Raw genomic sequence first — 21,302 nt, 5'->3', positions numbered from 1 at the left:
CAGTTGTTCTACCACATCAGAAGCCTCTGGACGATATGCACAGTGCAGTTTTTGCGTAATTTTGAATGCTTCACAAATTTGTCTTATTACTTCGCTATGGAAATGCCCTCCTCTGTCTGATTCAATTGTGACTGAAAAACCGTACCGAGGTATAAGTTCTCTAAGTAACAGTTTGGCTACAGTGATGCTATCATTTCTGCGATCAGGGTAAGCTTCCACCCATTTTGAAAACAGACAGACAATGACAAGGATGTACTTCATTCCTCGACAAGGGGGTAACTGAATAAAGTCGAGTTGTAATTGTATGAAAGGGCGTTCTGCCTTTCCAATCTTTCCTGGCAAAACTACAGTTTTCTTTCCAGGATTGAATTTCTGACAAACCAGGCACCTCTGGCAGAGTGCTTCTGCTATGTTTCTGAATCTCGAGTTGAACCATGTCTGCCTAAAGATGCGAATCATAGCATCTCTTCCCAAATGTGTGTCTCCGTGTATCAATCTAGCCATAGGAGCAAGCAGACAGTCTGGCAACACAGGCATACCATCAAGGTGAACAATGACACCATCTTCATCCCTTCTCTGTCAACCACATTTTCTCCAATTTTCCCTTTCTTTTGGCTCTGCTGCGTCCTGTAGATCTCTCACTTCTTCCCATGTGTTTATTCCTTCTAGCATCATAAGTTGGCAGCTGTTTCCGTTTCCCCTTATCTTTTTATTAATAGCCATTTTGTATTTTGCACAATGTTGGTCCAATTGGTCAGCATATCGATTACCTGCTGTCACTTTGTCATTGCCAGATTTGTGAGCAGCACACTTGACCACAGCCAATTCTTTTGGTAACTGGATTGCTTCCAGTAAATCTTGCACATAATTTCCATTTCTGATAGGAGTACCTGAAGAAGTCAGAAACTCCCTTTGCATACATAATTGACCGAAGTCATGCACCACGCCATAACCATATTGGCTATCAGTGTATATGGTTATTTTCATGTTCTTTCCAAATTTACAGGCTTTTGCCAATGCAACCAATTCAGCTATTTGTGCAGACTTAACGCCATGCAAATAGGATGCTTCCACTGGACCTCCCAAAGTACATACTGAATAAGCAGCGCTTAGACCTCCTTCCTCATGTCTCATGCATGAGCCATCTACAAACAGCTCATAATCTTTGTCAGTTAAGGGTTCTTCTTTAATATCAGGGCGTGGTTTGGTGCTGTACTCAGTCAGATCAATACAGTCATGTTTAACTTCTCCCTTCACTTCTGCTGTGAGTGAATTTTGTAGTAGGGTAGCTGGATTCAAAATATTACATCGGGCAATGGTTACATTTCCTGCACCTACAAGGATTCTCTCATACTTAGTCAGCCGACTAGGTGTGAGAAACTGGGTTTTTGTTCTGGTCAGCAAAATTACAACTACATGTGGAACATACACAGTTACAGGGTGTCCCATAATAATGTATTCACTCTGTTCAAGACTCATGCACGTTGCAGCTACTGCTTTCAGGCATCCAGGTAATCCAGCAGCCACTGGATCCAAAGTAGAGGAAAGATATGCTACTGGACGTCTGGTTAAACCATGAGTTTGGGTCAGGACTGAAAGTGCACAATTGTCTCGTGTGTCATAAAACAGTGCAAACTCCTTCGAGTAGTCAGGCATTCCTAATGCAGGAGCTGTACACAGACATTCTCGTAATTTCACAAAAGCTGACATGCTTTCGTCATCCCACTCCACTGGGTCCTTAGCTCCTTTCTTTGTCATTTTTATCAGTGGTCTTGCTAGGACTGCAAAACCCACAATCCATTGCCTACAGTATCCTACAACCCCAAGACACATTCTTATTTCCTTCTGGGTATTGGGCAGTTCCATATTTCGAATTATTCTAATCCTTTCTGTGGTAACCTTCCTGACACCTCTCTCTATCTGGTGCCCCAGATATTTCACCGAGGTGGTACAGAACTGTAATTTGTCTGGCAACACTTTGTCCTCCTTCACCTAAATGGTTCAGTAAGACAATGGTTTCAACAACACAGTCTCTCCTACTTTTAGACTCAATATCAGAGATTCAAGGCATTTTTTCAGAATTTGATTAAAAATCGAAGGACTATCTGTGTACCCCTGAGAAACACGATTCCAGACGTAAACATGACTGTCAAATTCAAATGAGAAAAGAAATTTGCTGTCTGGATGCAATGGAATTGAAAAGAATGCATGGCATAAATCAATGAAAGTAAACCATCCAGCATTCCATGGTATTTGGTACAAGATCACTGCCGGGTTTGGCACAACAGGACAACAAGGAACAACAATTTTATTAACCTTGCGCAGGTCCTGTACGACCCTGTACTTACCACTTGATTTCTTTATTCCAATTATGGGTGAATTACAAGGACTACTCAACACCTCTTGCAAAATGCCTGCTTCCATTAACTTTTTTATTTCAATAGCAACCCCTGCACTCATTTTATACTGTTGAGTATTCGGGTACACTGCATCTTCTTTTATGGTTATTTTAATTGGGTCAACATTTGCCATTAATCCTACATCTTTTCCAGTAAAATCCCATACCTCTGGTTTCACTGTATGTTGGAGCTCTTCAGGTAAGTCTTGTATTGTCAGGCTTTTGATTTCTGAGTCGGGTCTTATTAACATTAATTTGTATATTCCGTCTTCATCTTGGGTCTGAATTTCTACGCCATTTGGAGTGCAAAAGATGGTACAATTCATTTTGCACAGCAAATCTCGTCCTAGTAAGTTCACGGGACTTGAATCACAGACAACAAATCTATGCATTTCTTTAAAATTCCCTATTTTAATTTCCATAGGTTCTGTAACTGGGGTACTAATTAATTTATTAGAAACGCCCACTACTTGGATCGCTTCTCCCGAGAGGGGTAGGTTTGGAACGTCTTCTGTTCTCACAGTAGAACGGGTAGCACCAGTGTCCAACAGAAAGGTGACATCATTTACTTCAACCTTTCCTTCAATGTATGGCCCTGACTGGCAAGGAGGAGCCAAGCACGCACTCCTCGTCCTCCCCTCTCAGGCACCGCCAGTAAGGTTCGTCACAGAGGAATGTATCATTTAACAGGAATTGCGAAGTTGCTGTATTTCTATCCTCCCTTCCTTCCCAAATTTCGGTGTCTTCACCCTGTTGTGCTTTGCTCCTATAATTTGGCCTAGGTGCACGAGCCAACTGATTCAGTTTTACCTGTTGCTGGGTCTTCCGTGGTACCTCATTCAGCGTCTGTGGATTTAAATCATTAATTTGCACATTATCATTCTGTACAGCCTTACACTCATCCCTCCAGTGCTCCATCTTTCCGCACCCATGGCTGGGAAACCTTTTTCTGGCCTCTTCTCTGCTCATTTCTACCCTCGGCTTTCCCCCACTCCCAGGGCTCTGATTCTGAGTATTTGTCATTTTGCTTAACTGCTGCTCTGCTAATTTTAACTGTGCCCACATGACTTTTTCTTTTAATTCTTTCCGCTTATTTTCCAGCTCATCTGCACAGTATTTAGCATATTTAAGGACGTCATCAAATGGTTTAGCCTGCCAGCAGATTTTATTGTCTTTGATCCACTGTGAGATCTCAGGCCTTAACCCTAACACAAATCGATAAATGAAGTGGGTCATATCTTTCATTTTGATATTGTCCAGGCCACTATACATCTTGAACACTTGTAACAGATGCTCATAATATGAATGTACAGTTTCATCTCAATTCTGAGTAGTTCTATCTATTCGGGTCCAGTCTGTCTCTTTTGCAGGCACCTTTCCTTTTAGGTACAACATCACCTGATTGTACTTCCTCATGACCTCTTCGGAAGGAGCCCCTGGCTTTGGATCTCTAGGGTATTCCTCACTTGGCCAATCAACAACAATTTTACATTCTGTCCACAGATCTATGGGAACTACAATGTCAAAGAAACCATCTAGATCTTTCAGGAGGCATTTTGAAACTTTCACAAATCTTTCAACCTGTCTGTACCACTCTATAGGTTTTTCTCGCAATTTTGGGAAGTCATTTGTAAATGATACAATATCCTGTCGGGACCATGGCACATGTACATATCCTCCACCTGGTACTTCTCGCATGGGACATCATTTTTCTACTTTTTCTGTCTCTTTTAAGACATATTCTGAAGCCAATTGCCTTGATCACACTTCCTCCTTTTTCTTTGCCCATCTTGCTTTCCATTTCTCTAGTTCACCCCATTTTTGCATCAAATTCATCAGCTCTCTGATCTGGACCTTTTTCCCTGACACATTCATGTTTTCTAAATCTTTGTCAGAAAATTCTACTCAATAGGGTTTCTGCAATACTTTAGATTTACCAATGTCGATTCCCATGCTAGCTGCAGTATCCATTAATTTTTCGTGAAACACCTTTGTATTTCTAGTGATGCTTTTGCAAACAAACAGCAATTTGTCTTCACTAAGGGTGTTTAACCTCTCCAATCCCACATTCCCAGCCATCATTTCTTCTATTTCAATTCTTAATTTATATATGTCTAATGGCTTGGGCTGTATTTTTGGTCTCTACTTCTCGGGTCCATCTGTCTATTTCTTCAGGAGTTACTACAGTGGCATTTCTCGTACCTGATGAAGTTTCTATCTGTACTTCCTTTGCGGGTACAGGAGTGGTTTTCCTCTTGGAACCACTTTCAGGTTCTCGTATTGGTAAATCCATTAAGGAAATCACTGATTCACATTCACTTGCCTGATCATCTATTATCAGGGGTTCTTTTCTTGGCTGTACTACTGATGTAGTTATAACTGGAGCTTTTGGACTAACTGGTTTATCTCCGTACAACAGAACAACTGGGCCAATAGTTACTAGAATTGTTAAAGCCTCAGGACTTGTATTTAATTGGGAAATCTTTTGAATGAATTCACTTCTCTGTTTATTTAAAGCTTCTTTTTCTCTTTCTTGTAATACCCTTTCGATGGAGGTCTCATGTATCACTTGCGGAATTAAAGGTGGCTTAAGAAACTGGGCAGTCTGGTTTGATGTGATTGACCCTTCATTACAAGGAGGCCTAAAGAACGGGTTATTTGGATTTACTATTCTCGTTTTTTCATTATAGGTTAGTGGATTTTTCATTAATAAATCCTCCATGTAATCATCATCGGAATCACCACTAGTCATTAAATGTCTAGTTTGTTCAGTCCTTTTACCTCCCACAGGCTCCTCAACAGTTAGTACTGGGTAAAGTCCTTCCACCAACATATTTTGTCTCCATTCTTTCATTCTTTTTTCTTTGATATCTCTTTTGACTTTTGGGTAAAACTTACTTAACCCTTTATCAATCCTTGGTCTGTCCCGCTCAAAAGCTTCTATTTCCCATTCCTCTAACACCTCATATTGTGTCAATCTAGGTCTGGGATGTAAATCATTCATTCGGGTCCTTAGGTTGAACAAAATTCTTCCATTAAAGGTACCTTCTAACGGAAATGCTAAAATTCCATCATCTTTAGTACATTCCACCCAATTCTCTAACCATACACAAGAATGGTAACCTTTGTCAAACATCATAAAGGATGCAGGAGTGTTTGGTGGGGGAATAATAACTCCTTTTCTAGTCTTAATGGGCTTGTCTTTCTTGAAATCATTTTTAACTTTGTCTACGAAAGTCATTTTTCTCTTGTTTCCGTACATTTTGCAAGGTCTACCTCGTATTGCTTGTTCTCTAGCAAACCCCTGGTATGTGGGATCAGGTCTAATCTCTGGAAAAGTTGGATACCACATATACTTTCCGCAAATTTCTTTTGTTTACAAAACCACTTCCAATACTAGCGCGTCTTATTTTTCTCGACAACCAATCAATACTGTGGTTGCAAGTAATTTTCAACCAATGGGTGCGCGGCCTTTCCCGTGAATCAAGTTCTCACGCTCCTGCGCTCACCCCTCCTTTTACAATGCTATCTCAGCTACACACCCGCTGTTTCGACCAATACCTGTGCTGCACTGAGTGACGTCAGCGCAGCTCCGCAACTGACTCCCTCCTTCATAAGGTAACGGAAATTCAATTTCTTTCTTTAAAGTGCAAGTGCTTTATTTAATTTACAACGTAAAACATTCGCCACTGTACTCGAGTGTCTAGAAAGGAAAGATTTATTTCACTGCAAGTAAACCTCTTCTGTTTACTTTTCATAAACTGCGGATAGATCCCTTCTGCCTACCCTTCACACAAGCATTAGAGAACATGCTAATCCCTCGACTCATCCACTCAGGGATATATACTAAGTCTAAAGTTTCACCAGCGAACCCTTTCGCTATCAATCAAGCTCCGACGAACCTGCTACTCCTTCCGTGTGACCCATACTAGGTAATATCACATTAGAAGTTTTGCCAGCGAACTCTTTGCTATCACTTATTCAATCATTCACACAGAAAAAAACCCTAATTAGTGCTTCCAGTTCTGCCCAACCATGCACTAATTTTCCTCGAGTAAGTGACCTCACTGCAATGTGGCTTCTACTTTACCACCCGCTATTCTGCCCCCGGGGATTCCAGACAAAACATATAACAGGAACGAACAAGTTTGGTTAATACATAAACTTCAATATAGCAGCATCAAATAAACATTTCAATAATAGCACATTTTGATTGATCAATAAAATATGAATTTTAACCTACTAACTAACTAACTAACTAGCTAACTTTAACTAATCCCTAACCATACCTCTGCTACCAGAAAAGTATACTGATAGAGCGCGCAAGTCACCCAGCTAGGATTATTTTTACTAATACTCACCTGGGCCCATAATTTCTAATCCTTTACCTTAACATTATTTAGGTAACTCACGCTCTACTATCAGTATATTTTGTGATTCTATCTCTAATTCCTATATCTATTACCTAGCAATGTAGATACTAGAAACCTAAGCACATTGGATCAGGGAGTTGAGTTTTTAAGTCAGGTACTCAAAAACATTTGTAAAATGAAATAACCACAGACTCTGGGTAGGTTCAAACTTTTATCTAATCATCATCATATGTCATAAGCAGAATATTGAAAGCAATGAGACTATCTATAATCAAAATCATAAACAGCGTATAGCTATGAATAAGATAGAGCATGCTAATCATTTAGAAACTTGAAATAAAGGGAAGGTAGAAACAAGGAACATGCTAATTTTAGAACACAGACTTTTGCAATTTGATTAAAAGGAGGGTAAAGAAAAGGAACATACTAAACCCAAAGACTTTCGCAATTCAGATGGCAGTTTTAAGAGGAGCGTATTGCAATTCGAGATTTAAATTAGGGAAGGTAAGATGTGGAACATACTATTAAATTCAGTTTATCTCCTAAAAGGGAGGGTGAGAAAAGGAACATATACTATATAGAAACGATTTAGCATTTGTCTAAAGGTGGGTAGAAAAGTGGAACACACTAACAGTCAATGAAACACGTGAAAGTCTCATTTACCAAGGGACGGGGAAAGAAAAGGAACAAGGCAAACTTTGCAAATTCGGGTAGGGTAAGAGATAGGAATGCAAGATAATAAATCAACACCCACACAGACTTATATTTACCTAGGATAGAGTGAAAACCATAGAGTGAAGACCAACCCTGGCCACGGGTCATTTGGAAAAGACGGGAAGAACCCCAAGGACTTAAGTGCCAGTAGGCGAGCAGGTGCAGCTCATGGACAGTCAGGACAGGATAACCCCAGAATTTTAGATCAGGACCGGTTCACCAAAGGTTAAGACCAACACCTGCAGCTTCGGTTGCAACGCTTGCGCTACTCCCTCTCTGCAAGGAATCTGCCAAAACCCTGATTGGGTTATAACATTTATCAGCAAAGTGCTTCGCCAGCACTTTCACTTCCCAAAACCCCGATTGGGTTCTCGAACCTCCCGACAGAGTGCTCCGCAGCTCTCTGTATGAGTCACCTATTGAGTGTGTTGGGTCAGTGACAGGTCAGCTATTCGGACAAGTCAGACAATTTCTCTAGCTAAACCTACGCTAGTTATACTGTTTTTCGGGGCAGTGTACCACCCCCCAATGTTGCAAGTGTAAGGATCCCCAATTTTGATCGGACAAAGGAGGAGGACAGGTCATCACACCACCTAATATTTCAGAATTTGCCGTCTCTTATTCAAATTAAGATTCCCGCCCATTGAATTTGGGTCCTCATGATGTCTTCAGTTCACATAACAATGCATGTTCTATTTACAAATACATTGTATTCGTCTAGAGTTCATTAGGTGAAGTTCCCAGGAGCATCTCAGTCAGTCAGCTCCTTGGCGGGGATTCAAAGGTCACTGCTCTGGAGACTCGCGGATCTCGCGCAGACGCAGTTTCATTTAAGATGGAGTACAGCGTAATATGAAAGGCCAAGTTTCAAAGTGTAACATGAAATGGAAAAGAAACAGTTTTAGAACCCAGAATAAATGATTTCACTGTATACCATGAATCACTATACTATACCCATTACTTTATAATAAACTATAGCATTAGGATTAAGCAGAACGAACAGCTTAGCAAAAACAGTAATGGAAGCTTCAAGCATGTGAGAACACAGAGCAGCCATCTTAGCTCTATTGCGCAAGTGCAAACAGTTTTCCACCAAGACATCGAATACGTCACGTCACATGGGTATGACCGACGCATGCGCCGTCTAAATTCCCGCGTAGCAGCGGCCATTTTAGGTTGCTAGCGTATTAATATTAATAGACACATAACCAAGCGTCTCTCGGACACCCAAAAATGTCGGACGAGGGGCAGATTAGTAAGACAAAACAGGTTGATTACTTGATTAATATTAATTCGAGGTTCATGAGTTCAAGCAAGTCGCTTCACGTGCGAATCCTTGCTCCATCAGTACGGTGTGCACTGTATTTTGAATGTCTGACCCCCACCTCATCTCTTTGAGTAAGCCTGGGACTGATCTGTCTCACTACCCAGCGCCAAGAAACCGCTAGGTAAAAGCGCGCTTTATAAGTGTTTTTAAATTCAAATACCCTGAGAGAATTAAGTGCTAGAGAGGAGTAGTTGATTATCCAGATTTGGATCCACTAGTACTGAGGCCTGAGGACACCAGTGGAGAACACTTCAGTTGATGTGATTGAAGCAAAGTTCACTGGTGCCTAGGAAGACAGGTCTAACACTCTCCATCCAGAAGAGATGCCAGTTCAAGATCCTCATGCATGCCTACAAAGCCCTCTACGACCTAGGGCCTGCCTACATCAACCCTCGACTGAACTTCTTCCAACCTGCTAGACTCCTGTGCTCCTCTTGACTCACTCTCAACCCCCAATCCCTAGCAACCTCCACTCCTTCTCTTACATCGCTGCCAAGACCTGAAATGACCTTCCACTCAGCTCCATATAGCCTCCTCACTGGCAGACTTCAGAAAGAGACTCAAGACCTGGCTTTTCAATGGATTCACAGCACCAAGATACAACTAGGGGTGACAGTGTTGTGCTTTAAAACTGCTGTTTGATTGATTGGGTTTAGTGTGGAAAGATCTGGATTCCACATGCAAGTCACCCTGAGGATTGCGTACCAGTCTCTGAACTTCAGGATACAGGATGGGAGAGGACTCAGTCTGGCCCCTGGTTTAGGAGGGTTCCCAGGGACCTGGTGCACTTTTTCAACCACAAATTAGGCAGGTAAGTCCTCAAGTTTCAGCCAGTGATGTACCAGGCCTTCCACAAACTGTTCTACGCCAACGTCCTCTTCCTTTTCAGGTGCCTCTCCCAGCTTATGTTGTTTTGCCTGGAATGGCCCTCGGCGTTCTCTGTCTACGTGTGAAGTCAGGCAATTTTCTCCTTCAGTTAGTTCACCTATGCTTGTAAGGTACGAATGGCCTCCATGTGATCAGTGAATGTTGCCTCAGCTGTGCATACTCTTTCATAGATCTTCCCCATATCCGCACGGATCAGTGTGACATCCATGGCCAGTGCGTTAATTTTATTTTCTAGTGCTGAACGGGTATCCTGGAATGCCAGGAGCAGTTCTCTCAAGGAGGGATCTCTCTCCTCCCCCCGCTCGTGCCCTGGACCTGCTGTGCACCCCATAACTCTGCTGGTCCCCTACTTCGGAGGGCATAATTGTCAAGCTTGTTTGCATGCGGGGGCTATACGGCTTTCTGATGCAACATCTTTCTGGTATGTGGGAGGGCCGGAGGATCTCTCACAGGGCCCTAATGTGCTCCAGCTAGGTCCACTGGTTAGCCACTCACCATCATCAGATGTGGCCCTTGCATGCCCCAGTGCTTCCTTGTCACCCTGCGGCAGCCAGCGTCCACAAGCTGTCTTCCCCGGTGGGCCCCAGAGGATGGTTCTAAGCTGTATGGTGGTAGGGGCCCTACACCGCACCAGTCACAGCCCTGCCCTCGCGATGGTGGCCTGTGCCTTAGGGCTTCCCCTTAACTGCCTCATACCCTGAGGCAGGCCCCGTACCAAGTCTCTCCAAGCGTGCCTGCGGGAGAGTGGGCTTGGGGGCAGAAAAGAGCCTCAGAATGGGCCCTGCAGCAAATCCACCCAGGCATCCTCTCAGGATGGGGGAGGGGGTTCTGTGCCTCAGTGGTGGGTGGCCCGTTTATTTATTTATTTATGCAATTTGTTAAGTGCCCAAATACCCTTAGGTGTATCGGCGCATTGACTCAGGCAGTTCTCCGAGGGGGACCGTAGATGCCCTCGCAGTGTTCGCTGCGGCCTATTTAGGCTTTCGCCACGGCTACTGCAGCTGGCCGCAACAGATGCCATCTTGAAATGCAGCTGCTAGGCACTCAGGATCGGGCTGTACCTCCATGCTGCTACACTCCCCCGTGGCCACCGTTCGCTCGGGGTGACCTCCTCACCTTCCTCCACTGCAAATTTCCATTCTGGCACGGGAAGAGCGCAGATAGCTGGCTGTGCTGAGGATTCCCGGCCGGAGCGCCAGCTCTGTGCATCAGCCAGCCATGGCGTCAAGGCCATGCTCTTGTCCATGCTTCTTGCTCATCAAAATGTTCTCCGGGCGTCTCCCCCACTCCAGCAGAGGGGAAATCGAAAAACACTGAAGGCAGTGGGAAAAAGAATATTCTCTGCGGGCAGCTAAGTCTTGTAATGCCTTCATGTCACATGCCTTATGGAACTTACATACATAGGCATTTAGATATAGCACAGTAGGTTTCCCAAATTCACCTGACCACCTTCACAGGCACCTTTCAGAGCCCCTGAGAGAAAGAAAATCAGTATTGCAGCAGATCATGCAGTCTGCGTTCGGACACTGCTGATTTGTGGAGAGGGCTCTATTGTAGCTCTCTGCCGACATGCCTGGCTTCGCACTTCAATTTTTCCACATTCGTCCAGTCTACATTAATGGATTGGCCTTTTGATCGAACTCAGCTGTTAGGTAACAAAGCTGACTCTGTATTAGAGCGGTTCGAAATAAGTAGTGCTAATGCAAGGTTTTTAGGTCTTCACCCTTAGTGATAGTGGTCATTTTATCACTGACAATGAGTGTCTCGACTTGCCCAGACCACACTGAAAATTCTTGTTTCTCTAACGATTGCAAGAGAAAGAAGGCTGTGTTCTGCTGTTCCTCTAATATTGTGAGATATTCAGCCAAATTGTCTGTAATGACAGTCCAGTTGATGGAAGAATCAGTAGGAAAGACAGAGTACTCATGGGGTATGTAGTTGCACAACAAATTGACTGAGAGAGATATATTCAGGGAAATGAATGGAAAGCCAAAGTGCCCATTTGAAGTGTAGTTCTCAGCACAGGCTGGCTGAGAAGAATCTGTACATGGAACCGAATTGAAAGTAAACCTCTTTTTTGTGCACGTATGCATACTCTTTTTTTGGTGACTTTTTTGTGGCGAGGTCTTAGTTTCCTGCATTTCCAAACCTGCATCTTTGACAAGTTAAAGAAATATCTTATCTATGCTAACTGCCTACCCAAGACTGTGTAATGATTTGGCTATTTACAGATAATAATCTGTGCATTCCAGACATGAACTGTTAAGGTTACACGGAAAAGACCTAACACTGGATAACAGGTGGGCATTGTTGCCTATTTATCCTATATATATATTGACTTACACTATGGATACTTTATTTTTTTTTATTTTTTTATTGAGAATCCATTAAGCATAATAAGAAAACAATATACATGATTTGAATGAGAAAGGCGAGATACAATATAAACAATCCACCTAAATTGACAATAGGAAGGAAATATACAGATCGGTTGTCAGATTACATAGCTTGGTGTCTAATTGAATGGTTCTTTTAGGACCTCAAATATTTAATATTAATAATATAAATATTATAAATATTAAGCTGGCTACCGCGAACAAAAAGGAGATGAGAGATGAAAAAAAAAAAGAGGATGTAACAATTGAGAGCATTACCATAGCCATAACCATGGTCCTAGGGATCCTATGACCTTACTACAATCTGCTAGCACGCCAAGCAGCAACACTATGGATACTATGTCACCAAACCCTCTATTTTTGTAATTTATAGGTGAACCTCCAAGACCCTGAAAGGAAGGAATGGTAGCATGCATTTAATTTATATTTCAGTACAGTGGATGGCCACAGTTTTAGAGCCAGTAGGAAAAGATTTGTTTTAGAACACTATCCCAAGAAGGATGGCATTCTTCCCTCAATCCCAGGCCTCCGGATCTTCAATCACTTCCACCGCAAGTAAAAATTCAAGATGGCTGTCCCCAGTTCTGGTCTTTTTGGCACTGGAAGGAGACTGGCTTGTGTCCCTCAACTTCCAGGACACATATTTCATGTACCCATCATGCATTTGCACCTGAGGTACCTGTCTTTTTCGGTAAGATCCACTCACTACAATTTGCAACCCTCCCCTTTAGGTTGACATCAGCTCCTTGAGTCTTCACACAGTTGATGGCAGTGGTAGTGACTCATCTCAGACTCTCATGATGTCAAGGGTCCTCCCCTGTAGAGGAGGATGGATGTCCACAGGAGCAAAGATGCATGTCCCACACACTTCCAAACAGCAACGACCCAAGTGAGAAGGGATAACTCACTCAAAGTCAGTTGCTCCCAAAAAGTGTGGGGGGAATTTCCCAGGGAGTATACCACTCTCCCCCAGCAGGGACGATGTAGCTGCAGTCTCGATGGCAGGAGATGGCTGTAATCAAACATACAACAGTACTAAACTCACTAGTAGTTTGCAGGACTAGTACACAAGTGTTCAACATAGAATTCCACTTACCTCACCAGGTGAGCGTCAGAGCATAAGCAAGTAGTCAAAGTCATGAACCAGGAGGTAATGAAGGGAACCTGGATGACTACTCAGCAAGGGATACCTCCAAGCAAGAAGGTAAACAATTCCAGTCCTGCTCCTAAACTGAAAACAGAGCAAGACTGGGCCACCAGAGCAACAGATGACAGACTCGTATCACTTATGGAGCTAAGGACAAAGTGACACGGCAATAACTCCCACTTCCGACTCATAAACTAAAGACAGAGCGGAGTGGGTAAACATAGAACACACAACAAGCACGAATACACACACCACGTCCGACTCTTGGAACTTATGACGGAGCGGAGCGGGTGTACACTCAACGAGACAATACACTGATTACGCACAATGTGTCCAACTCGTAAACTGAAGACAGAGTGGAGCGCGTAGACAAATACAAACACAACAACGCTAATGCCCAGAGAAAGCCTCCGTCCACTCAATAACAAAAGCCCGAGTGGAACGGAGCGGAAAGAATGGCTCGAAGACGAACCAAATAACGAAAACGGGGAGTGGGGGACAAACCAGTCGCTAAGGCGGAAAATTGTGCAAGGCACCGGGGAGAAAGGAGAAGCGGAAAGGGAGCTAGGGAGACTAAGTATCGGGAACAGAATAGGCCGTGAAAAGTCAGGGAAAGGGAAGGGAAGAGATACCAGGAATCCAACGGGGAACCAAGGACAAATACCACGGGCTCAGGAATCAGAGGAACAAACTGGAACACGAAGGCAGACAGGAACCAAGAACGCTACAGGAACCTCACAAAGCAGGACGCTGAGTAAAGGGGCAGGTCACTAACCAAGCAGTAAGCCAAGCAATGATTTGCGGGTGAGACTCCCTTTTCTCTTAGTTAGGGAGCGTCTCGTAGTTTGCCAACACAATCCAGCATGCTGTTTAGGGAATGTCACAAAAGGCCTCATGGAGTTCAATAGGAAATGTGGAAAGGAGAACTCAGATTTAGCCCTGGGGAAGCTACGTTGAACACTCGTTTATGTGGTCAAATCTGACCACCCCTAACAGATGAATCGCAGTATTCTCTTACCTGTACTACTGGTTGCTAAAAGCAGGTCGCCTGCGATGATGTTGTGCCACTTGCAGTCGAGAGCATCTCTTATGTTTATTCTGTGTTTTTCTGTCAACGTTTTGCAAATCTCATCTAGAGCTCTCCCACCAACCCTTGTTTACATGGGCAGATACAATCACTCCTAGCTATCCCTCCTTCTCAGAGGATCAGGCATATTCAAGTAATGATTCTAATGTTCTAGGATAGAGTTCAGATTCCAGTCTTAATGATCTTATGGCTGATAGCTTCTTGCATCTGAGCTCGTCATGACCACACCCGTTTTTATTGCTGTCCAGCACAGCAGGGGAAAATCTCTAGCAGGGATGTAGTTAAGATGATTTTCTTGACTCTCACTGGCCCTGGTGAGGTGCATTAGTGAGTTGGAAGCCTTTAAACCTTCTTTCCCCTTTAACTTGTTATTTCCCGAACAAGTTGGTTCTCTGAACCGGAGCTGCTTTTTCTTTCCATCTGGGTCAATCCATTCCTCTTCACTGTTTTTATCCCCTGCCACATCCTGCCATGGCCAAGGGGAGATCACACAAGCTGGATCCTTGGACAGTGGTTAGTTTTTATACTGACATTCGTGTTGATGACAAGCTCTTTATAGAATATGCAGTTAGAAATGAGATTCCTGCTTGGCTGAGCTATGCACCCAGGCAAGAATTACTACTCTAGTCAGGGTAAGCGAGAAACACACTAAAAGATAACCTGTGCTCACCCTCTGGTAGCGTGGCACAGAGCAGTCAGGCTTATCTAAAGAGGCAAAGTGTAAAGTATTTGTGCAGCACACAGTAACACAAACAATACACCACACAAAGAATCCACAGAGGTTTAGAAAAATAGTGAATATTTATCTAAGTAAAATAAGACCAACACAACAACATTCCAATCATTAGAAGTCAATATATGAATTTTTTAAATATTACATGCAAAAATAGTGCTTAAAAGTCACTAGAGGTCAAAAGGTTGCTTGAGGTTGTGAAGGACCAGTGCAAATACAAAATTCAAGCTGACCGATGGAGGGCAGGATGGCTTCAGGACCCACGCTGGGCCGGCTGCGAAAGTACCTTGGATGGAATAAAGCAACAACTTTGAGGGTCTGATGCGTTGATCTTTTCCACGCAGTCGGGTCACTGCTTCATCATCGACGTTCCGTGTGGTGAAGACAATGCATCGTCATCGAGCAGCACAGAGCATCGTTGTCGGGCCTCGCAGGCTGCAGAACCATTGTCGCCGAACAGCCTCTTCATCTGCGTAGAAGGGTGATGCATTGTTTCCAATCAGCACAAATGTGATGATGCATCGGTTTGGTAGAAAACAGCTGGCGAACCCAGTTCTGAGTCCCAGAACTTACTTGGAGAGGGCACCCCAAGCAAGGGTAGGACTAACACAAGGCAGTGTCCAGCAGTACCTGCAGAATTGCAGGAAGTCTTTTGTGTTCCTGAGAATTCAGAAAACAGGAGGCAAGCCAGCAAGCCCTTGGAGATCACTTGAAGGGAAGGCCGAGTCTAGCTCTCCGTAAGTAGAGTCAGGGAGCAGCGGAGGCAGAGCAACAAGCAGAAAAGCAGTCCAATTGAGTCCTTTATGCAGCACAGCAGTCTTTCTAATAGAGGCGCAGTTCAAGATCCACAAGTGTCTGATTTTTTGGAGTCAGAGACCCAGTACTTATACCCAAAAGTGCCTTTGATGTAGGGGTGACTTCAAAGCAGTTCTCTGAATTGCACAAGGATACCTTTCAACCCATTTCTATCTGCCAGCGGGTACATCAGTGCTTTGTTTGTGGACAGGACACTACCTTTGAAGTGTCAGCCCCTCACATTCATCCGTGCCCTGGAAGACCCATCAGAATGCAGATGTGTGCTCAGAATGCTGATGAGCCACACCTTCATGTGTTTGTAGCTGTCTAGAAGGAATGCACAAAGTGTAGCTGTCACCCACCCCAGAAGTTTATTGGAGACAGACTATCTGGCACATAGATCAGTAAGTGCAGAGACATTTCCACTCTCTAAAAGTGGCATTTCTAAAGCAGTAATGTTAAATTCATCTTAACCAATAGGGAGGATGTATCATTACCATTCCAAAGATATGAAATGTGAAACAGCTGCTCCTTTCTGATCGGGAAATACAGCTTAAAAGTGTATTAAGGAATTGCCAATGCTGTCCTATGAGAGGGGTAGGCCTCACAGTAGTGAAAAACGAAATAGGCAGTTTGTCACTATCAGGACATGCAAAACATAAAAGTACATGTCCTACCTTTTACTTACATAGCACCCTGCCCTTAGGTCTACTTAGGGTCTACCTTATGGGTGACTTATATGTAATAAAAGGGGAGTTAAAGAGTTGGCAAGTTGTTTTAAATGCTGCTTCTGTGGGTGGCACAATTCGTGCTGCAGGTCCACTAGTAGCATTTGAAATACAGGGCCTGGGTATATGGTATACCACTTTACAAGGGACTGGCCTGTGCCTCAAATAAGCTAATCAAGTATAAACTAACGTCATCGTGTTTAGTGGAGCAGCACATGCACGTTAGCTCTGGTTTGCAGTGGTAAGGTGCTTATAGTCCGAAGGCCAATAAAAAGAATTCAGCAAAAAGAGGAGGAGGAAGGCAAATGTTTGGCGTGACTCTTCAGAGAGGGCCATTTTCCAACACAGACAAAAAGGGTAAAACGGTACAAAAAACACATTATCAGGGTGGATCACCTTGTGTGTTAAGATGTGCTATGCCATCACATAGAGGGCAGCATCAGAGGACATAAGAACCTGTTTCACATGGGCAAAATCATCAACGGTGGCTTTATCAAGGGGAGCACCTGTGTTCGAAATTTGTAAGGCAACGACATGGCATCCCTTCATTTTAATTATTATTATTATATATTTTTTTAAAATCTTCATTGTGTTTTAAAACATGGAGAAAAAGGTATAGTTGACAATATAATACGATGGAAGCACAGTTTGCCCTACCGGATCAAGGTGACATATGCAAATAGAAACTTAACATGGAAGGCCAGCAAGCGAGTACAGTCGGGGCAATGTCATATACAACATGCGCTTGTGCATATGTACAGGTATTTGTCGAATCTGTGTAACAAAAGGTGAGATATACAAACTGGGGTAGAGGGGTATATGGGGGTGAGGGATACGGCGGGATCTAAATCAGCGAAGCAATCTAAGACAGAGGTTCAGTAGCTGTGCGGGAAAGGTCTGTCAGTGAGGAAGGAATGATGCAGTGAGTTATGAATAAGTGAAGATGCAGTGGCTGGAGCGGGTAGTGGCAGATAGGGAATAAGGGCAGTGGTGATTATGGCTGGTGCTGTGCAGCCCCATCTTGTTTGTTAATTGGCCCAGACCATCAAACCTGATATACATATAAATACTCAGCTAACAGGACCTTAGACCTTATACCAATGCCCCGCCATATTACCTTCACTTCCTTGTGGCTTTGGCCCTGTCTGCCAACCGCAACTTTCCGTTAGATCATACCAATAGAAGAAGTTTAGAAGTAGGACTCTTCGTGTGATAGGATCATCCGTATGGAACTCCTCCACCCCCTACCCCCTCCCCAAAGTTCAAAGGCTTGAAACCAACTTCATCAGATACAGAAGAGTTCTACAAACTCATCTTTTCTAACACTCATTCAGCTAACTTCCTTTGCTGCCTCCTTTTGAGCCTGACCCGACTGGTTAGATGCCTAAAACCAACCCTTATCAATTTCTAGGTTAACCCTCTGACTTCCTCCCCCTTTCTAAGGCTTTTCCGTCTTCTTACCATTTATTATGACATCAATTGGTTTAGGATTATTGTCCCCCACCTCCGATCTTTAGGCCTAAACCAAAGCACTCTGAGACTATGTTGGTAGTTTGCAGTGCTTTACAAACATCCTAAAGAAATGAATGAGAAAACCTTCACATACAGATGTTTAACCTTTACAAAACTAATTCATCATACGTAGAGTCATGTTGATGGGGCTGTGCACTGCTTTTAGTCAAAGTTCTGATATGTTATCATACACAAGTTCTTCAGTTTATTGTGCTGTGAAGCTCTGTGAGTACTGGCAATGAACTTTGTTGTACAAAACAAACCTAAAGTTGCTTATACCTAGGTTCTACACTGGCATAGCAGTAATGGAGCAAGAGAAAGAACCTGACACAAGAACAAATGAATGCTTGATGTTCCTCCAGCAGGGTTTGGAGAACCTACTCATTCAGCTTTTCCTGCCACCTGAAAGGTAAGTACCAACTTTTAATGGTTGTAATGAACACCTTAGCAGTATGCATCCTATTCTGTCTTTTCAGTACCCTCCATTCATCTAACCAGCCCTCCTTGGCCTCTACTCAAAAAAGTGGGTGGTTAATTTTCCTGAAACCAAATATCGCTTAAACATGAGATTGTCAGTTGCCAATTGTACATAGTATTTCAACCTGTACTTTTCCATTTTATCTTAATAGAATTGTTATCGATTTTTTAGAAACAGAGTAGACATAGAGATGTTAGGTTATGTAATATCTCACAACACCATATTTTGTTGGGTTTTTCACTTGATTTCAATCATTTCATTCCGCTTTTGGCAATTTTCGTTTGGGGTACAGTGGAAACATTTTCTCTTTTCATTTGTTTTTTAGTATTTTGTTTTCATCAAGTCAACCATATAATCACAGAAATATTAATCCACCTTGATGCACAACTAATATTCAATCAGGGAAAGCAGTAATGCAAAAAAGATTATTTTATTAAAACAAAATTTGTGAAGAGACTCTTCACAAAAGTACATTTTTTGCTACAGAGGAAGCAGCTAGATTAAATACTCTAATAAAACACAATTTTCAATTACTTCTTATGTAAAGATGTTCTATGTTATCTAGTCTGTGTATGTGATTTGCTTACAGATCTCATGAAGTGAAGATTCAGTGTCGTCAATGTTGTTTCAAGTCACTGTATTTCAAAGAAGCCTTCATCAGCACACTGTTAATTGTTCCTGAATTAGTTTTTCACATTTTCTGATTTGTTGCATCAGTTTCTATTAAGAAAAGGTTGTATTATAGATATCAGCTTTAAGTCCTTGTCTTTATATACATTTCTTCAAACTAGCTCGTCTACATAAAAATATGATACTAATGTGATATTCTTTGCTGAGTTAAACTGGTACTGTTGTTAGTTCTAAGAAGACTCAACTCTGTGAGATAGTCTTACGCAGCGGACAAACAAAATCAGGTGAGATGTTGAGATTATTAGTCACATCTGAATACCCTGTCATTGCCTTGGAATTGATACACTAGCTCAGCACTCCTCCGACACTCCCAGGTGAAAATAACAAACAAATAACTGAGTTGCTCTTATCACCACCTAACAGCTCCAAAGACCTTCTGCCAAATTGGATTGATAAACAACTGGTGCTCTCCATGTTCCCTAATATTGTCAAATCGGCTAAATCACTAGAGTTCACACTAGAGAGGTATATCAGTCTTGACCTTCACTATAAATATCAGTTCTTAACTGAATGTACTCCGAAACATTAGACCCACCATTCACAAAAAAGATTTTAATTCTGCTATAAAAGAATCAGTGATATCCCCCATTAAATTTGGGAACACACTTTTAAACGGACTACCTAAAATCACACCTTTTACTTCCCCAACAAGCCATCCTAAACTCTGCTTTCAGTTTGATCACTCAGCCAAGAAGCTTTAACAGAATAATACCCTCTTTCCACTATAAAATTGATAATTCTTGGAGCTCTCCTTACCTATATGACTGCATGCATCGCCTACTAGGGTATATACCTAAATTTCACCCTTACCTCATTCAAAATCTGAAATTACCAGGCCAAAGGGTTCCTAAGAAGAAAACCTGCATTTCATCTCAAGAACTGTGTTTTAAAAAGACTTGTGCCCTCAAATCCATCTTCTCATGGTATACTGTCAGGATACAAAATGCTAGTCACCGTGAGATAAAAATGTTGCTTCACTTCATATCTTCAAATGCAGGCGAAAAGACCATATATGAAACAGTTAATCATCACATACTGAAATGATTACAAATGTAGCTCACCAAATGGGTATGTAATCTCTAATTTCCTTAGCACTTGCGTATTCTTTGCCTTCGCCGTAGCCTACTGGGTCATCGGAGGGCACTGCTACTTGAAGAATTTTTAGCCTTAGAAATAAGAACCTGCAGGACAGCGGTCGTTGAGTCTTTAAACCCCCGAAACCTTAAGTAGAACGTTCTGCTGGTGAAGATTCTTGACCAGGGTAAAGGGCCTTCCAAACAGGTCCCCAGTCTGCCTTAATCCTCGAAGTGTGTCATTAGCATGGGACAGTTGGGCATAGTGGGCTGTTGAACGATGGGCTGTTAGGGGGCATGCAAGGCTGGTGAGTGAGAGGAATTCTGCTCTCTAACATGTCTGAAGTATCCCAAGGATCCACGGGATGTCCTTATACCCTTTATGCTGGTCGCATTTTATATCTAGTCAGTTGTCACTATAGTTTAATTATCGCGTAGTCATATTATGACGGGTGATAGGGATCCCTTTGGTGTTTTAACATGATAAGACTCCGGCTGCTACGAATAGCCAGATGTGCCCAAGCCTGTGTTCTTTTTCATCATGTTTATATCTTTGTAAATCAGTCATTTATTTTGGTCAAACACTGTTATGGGCCCAGGACAGATGCAAGAAGGTCAGGGCCAGGAGGAGAACTGGTTGCACTTAGCACTTTGCTTTCCACTACACACTTAATATAGTACGATACCTCTGTGGCTTTATTCCAGGTTTCTAAATCTACTCTTATAGAAATGGTTATTGTTAGATTTGGGGGTCTCTAGTTGGCATAGGTAGGTACTTGTGACAAATAGGGACCCTTGCGTCTAGTCAGGGTAAGGGGGTACACTCCTAAAATAACCCCTGCTTACCCCCTTGGTAGCTTGGCACGAGCAGACAGGCTTATCTCAGAGGCAGTATGTAAAGCATTTGTGAACACAAACAGTAATCTAGTGACAACACTACAGATGGACACCACACAGGTTTTA

General features: G+C 42.7%; 1 protein-coding gene across 1 annotated transcript in view; it reads left to right on the top strand.

Annotated features, from left to right (window-relative positions):
• LOC147708987 (uncharacterized) overlaps positions 1-21,302 on the top strand; it is a 540,404-nt gene that overhangs the window by 324,671 nt on the left and 194,431 nt on the right. The window contains exon 12 of the mRNA XM_086927584.1: positions 18,382-18,507. Coding sequence (XP_086783710.1) covers positions 18,382-18,507 — 126 coding nt within the window. The remainder of the gene's footprint in view (positions 1-18,381; positions 18,508-21,302) is intronic.

The sequence above is a fragment of the Lissotriton vulgaris genome, chromosome 6 (assembly GCF_964263255.1).
Source record: "Lissotriton vulgaris chromosome 6, aLisVul1.2, whole genome shotgun sequence".
NCBI lineage: Eukaryota > Metazoa > Chordata > Amphibia > Caudata > Salamandridae > Lissotriton > Lissotriton vulgaris.
Note: the sequence above shows the minus strand (reverse complement) of the source record. Positions and strands in the feature narration are given on the sequence as shown.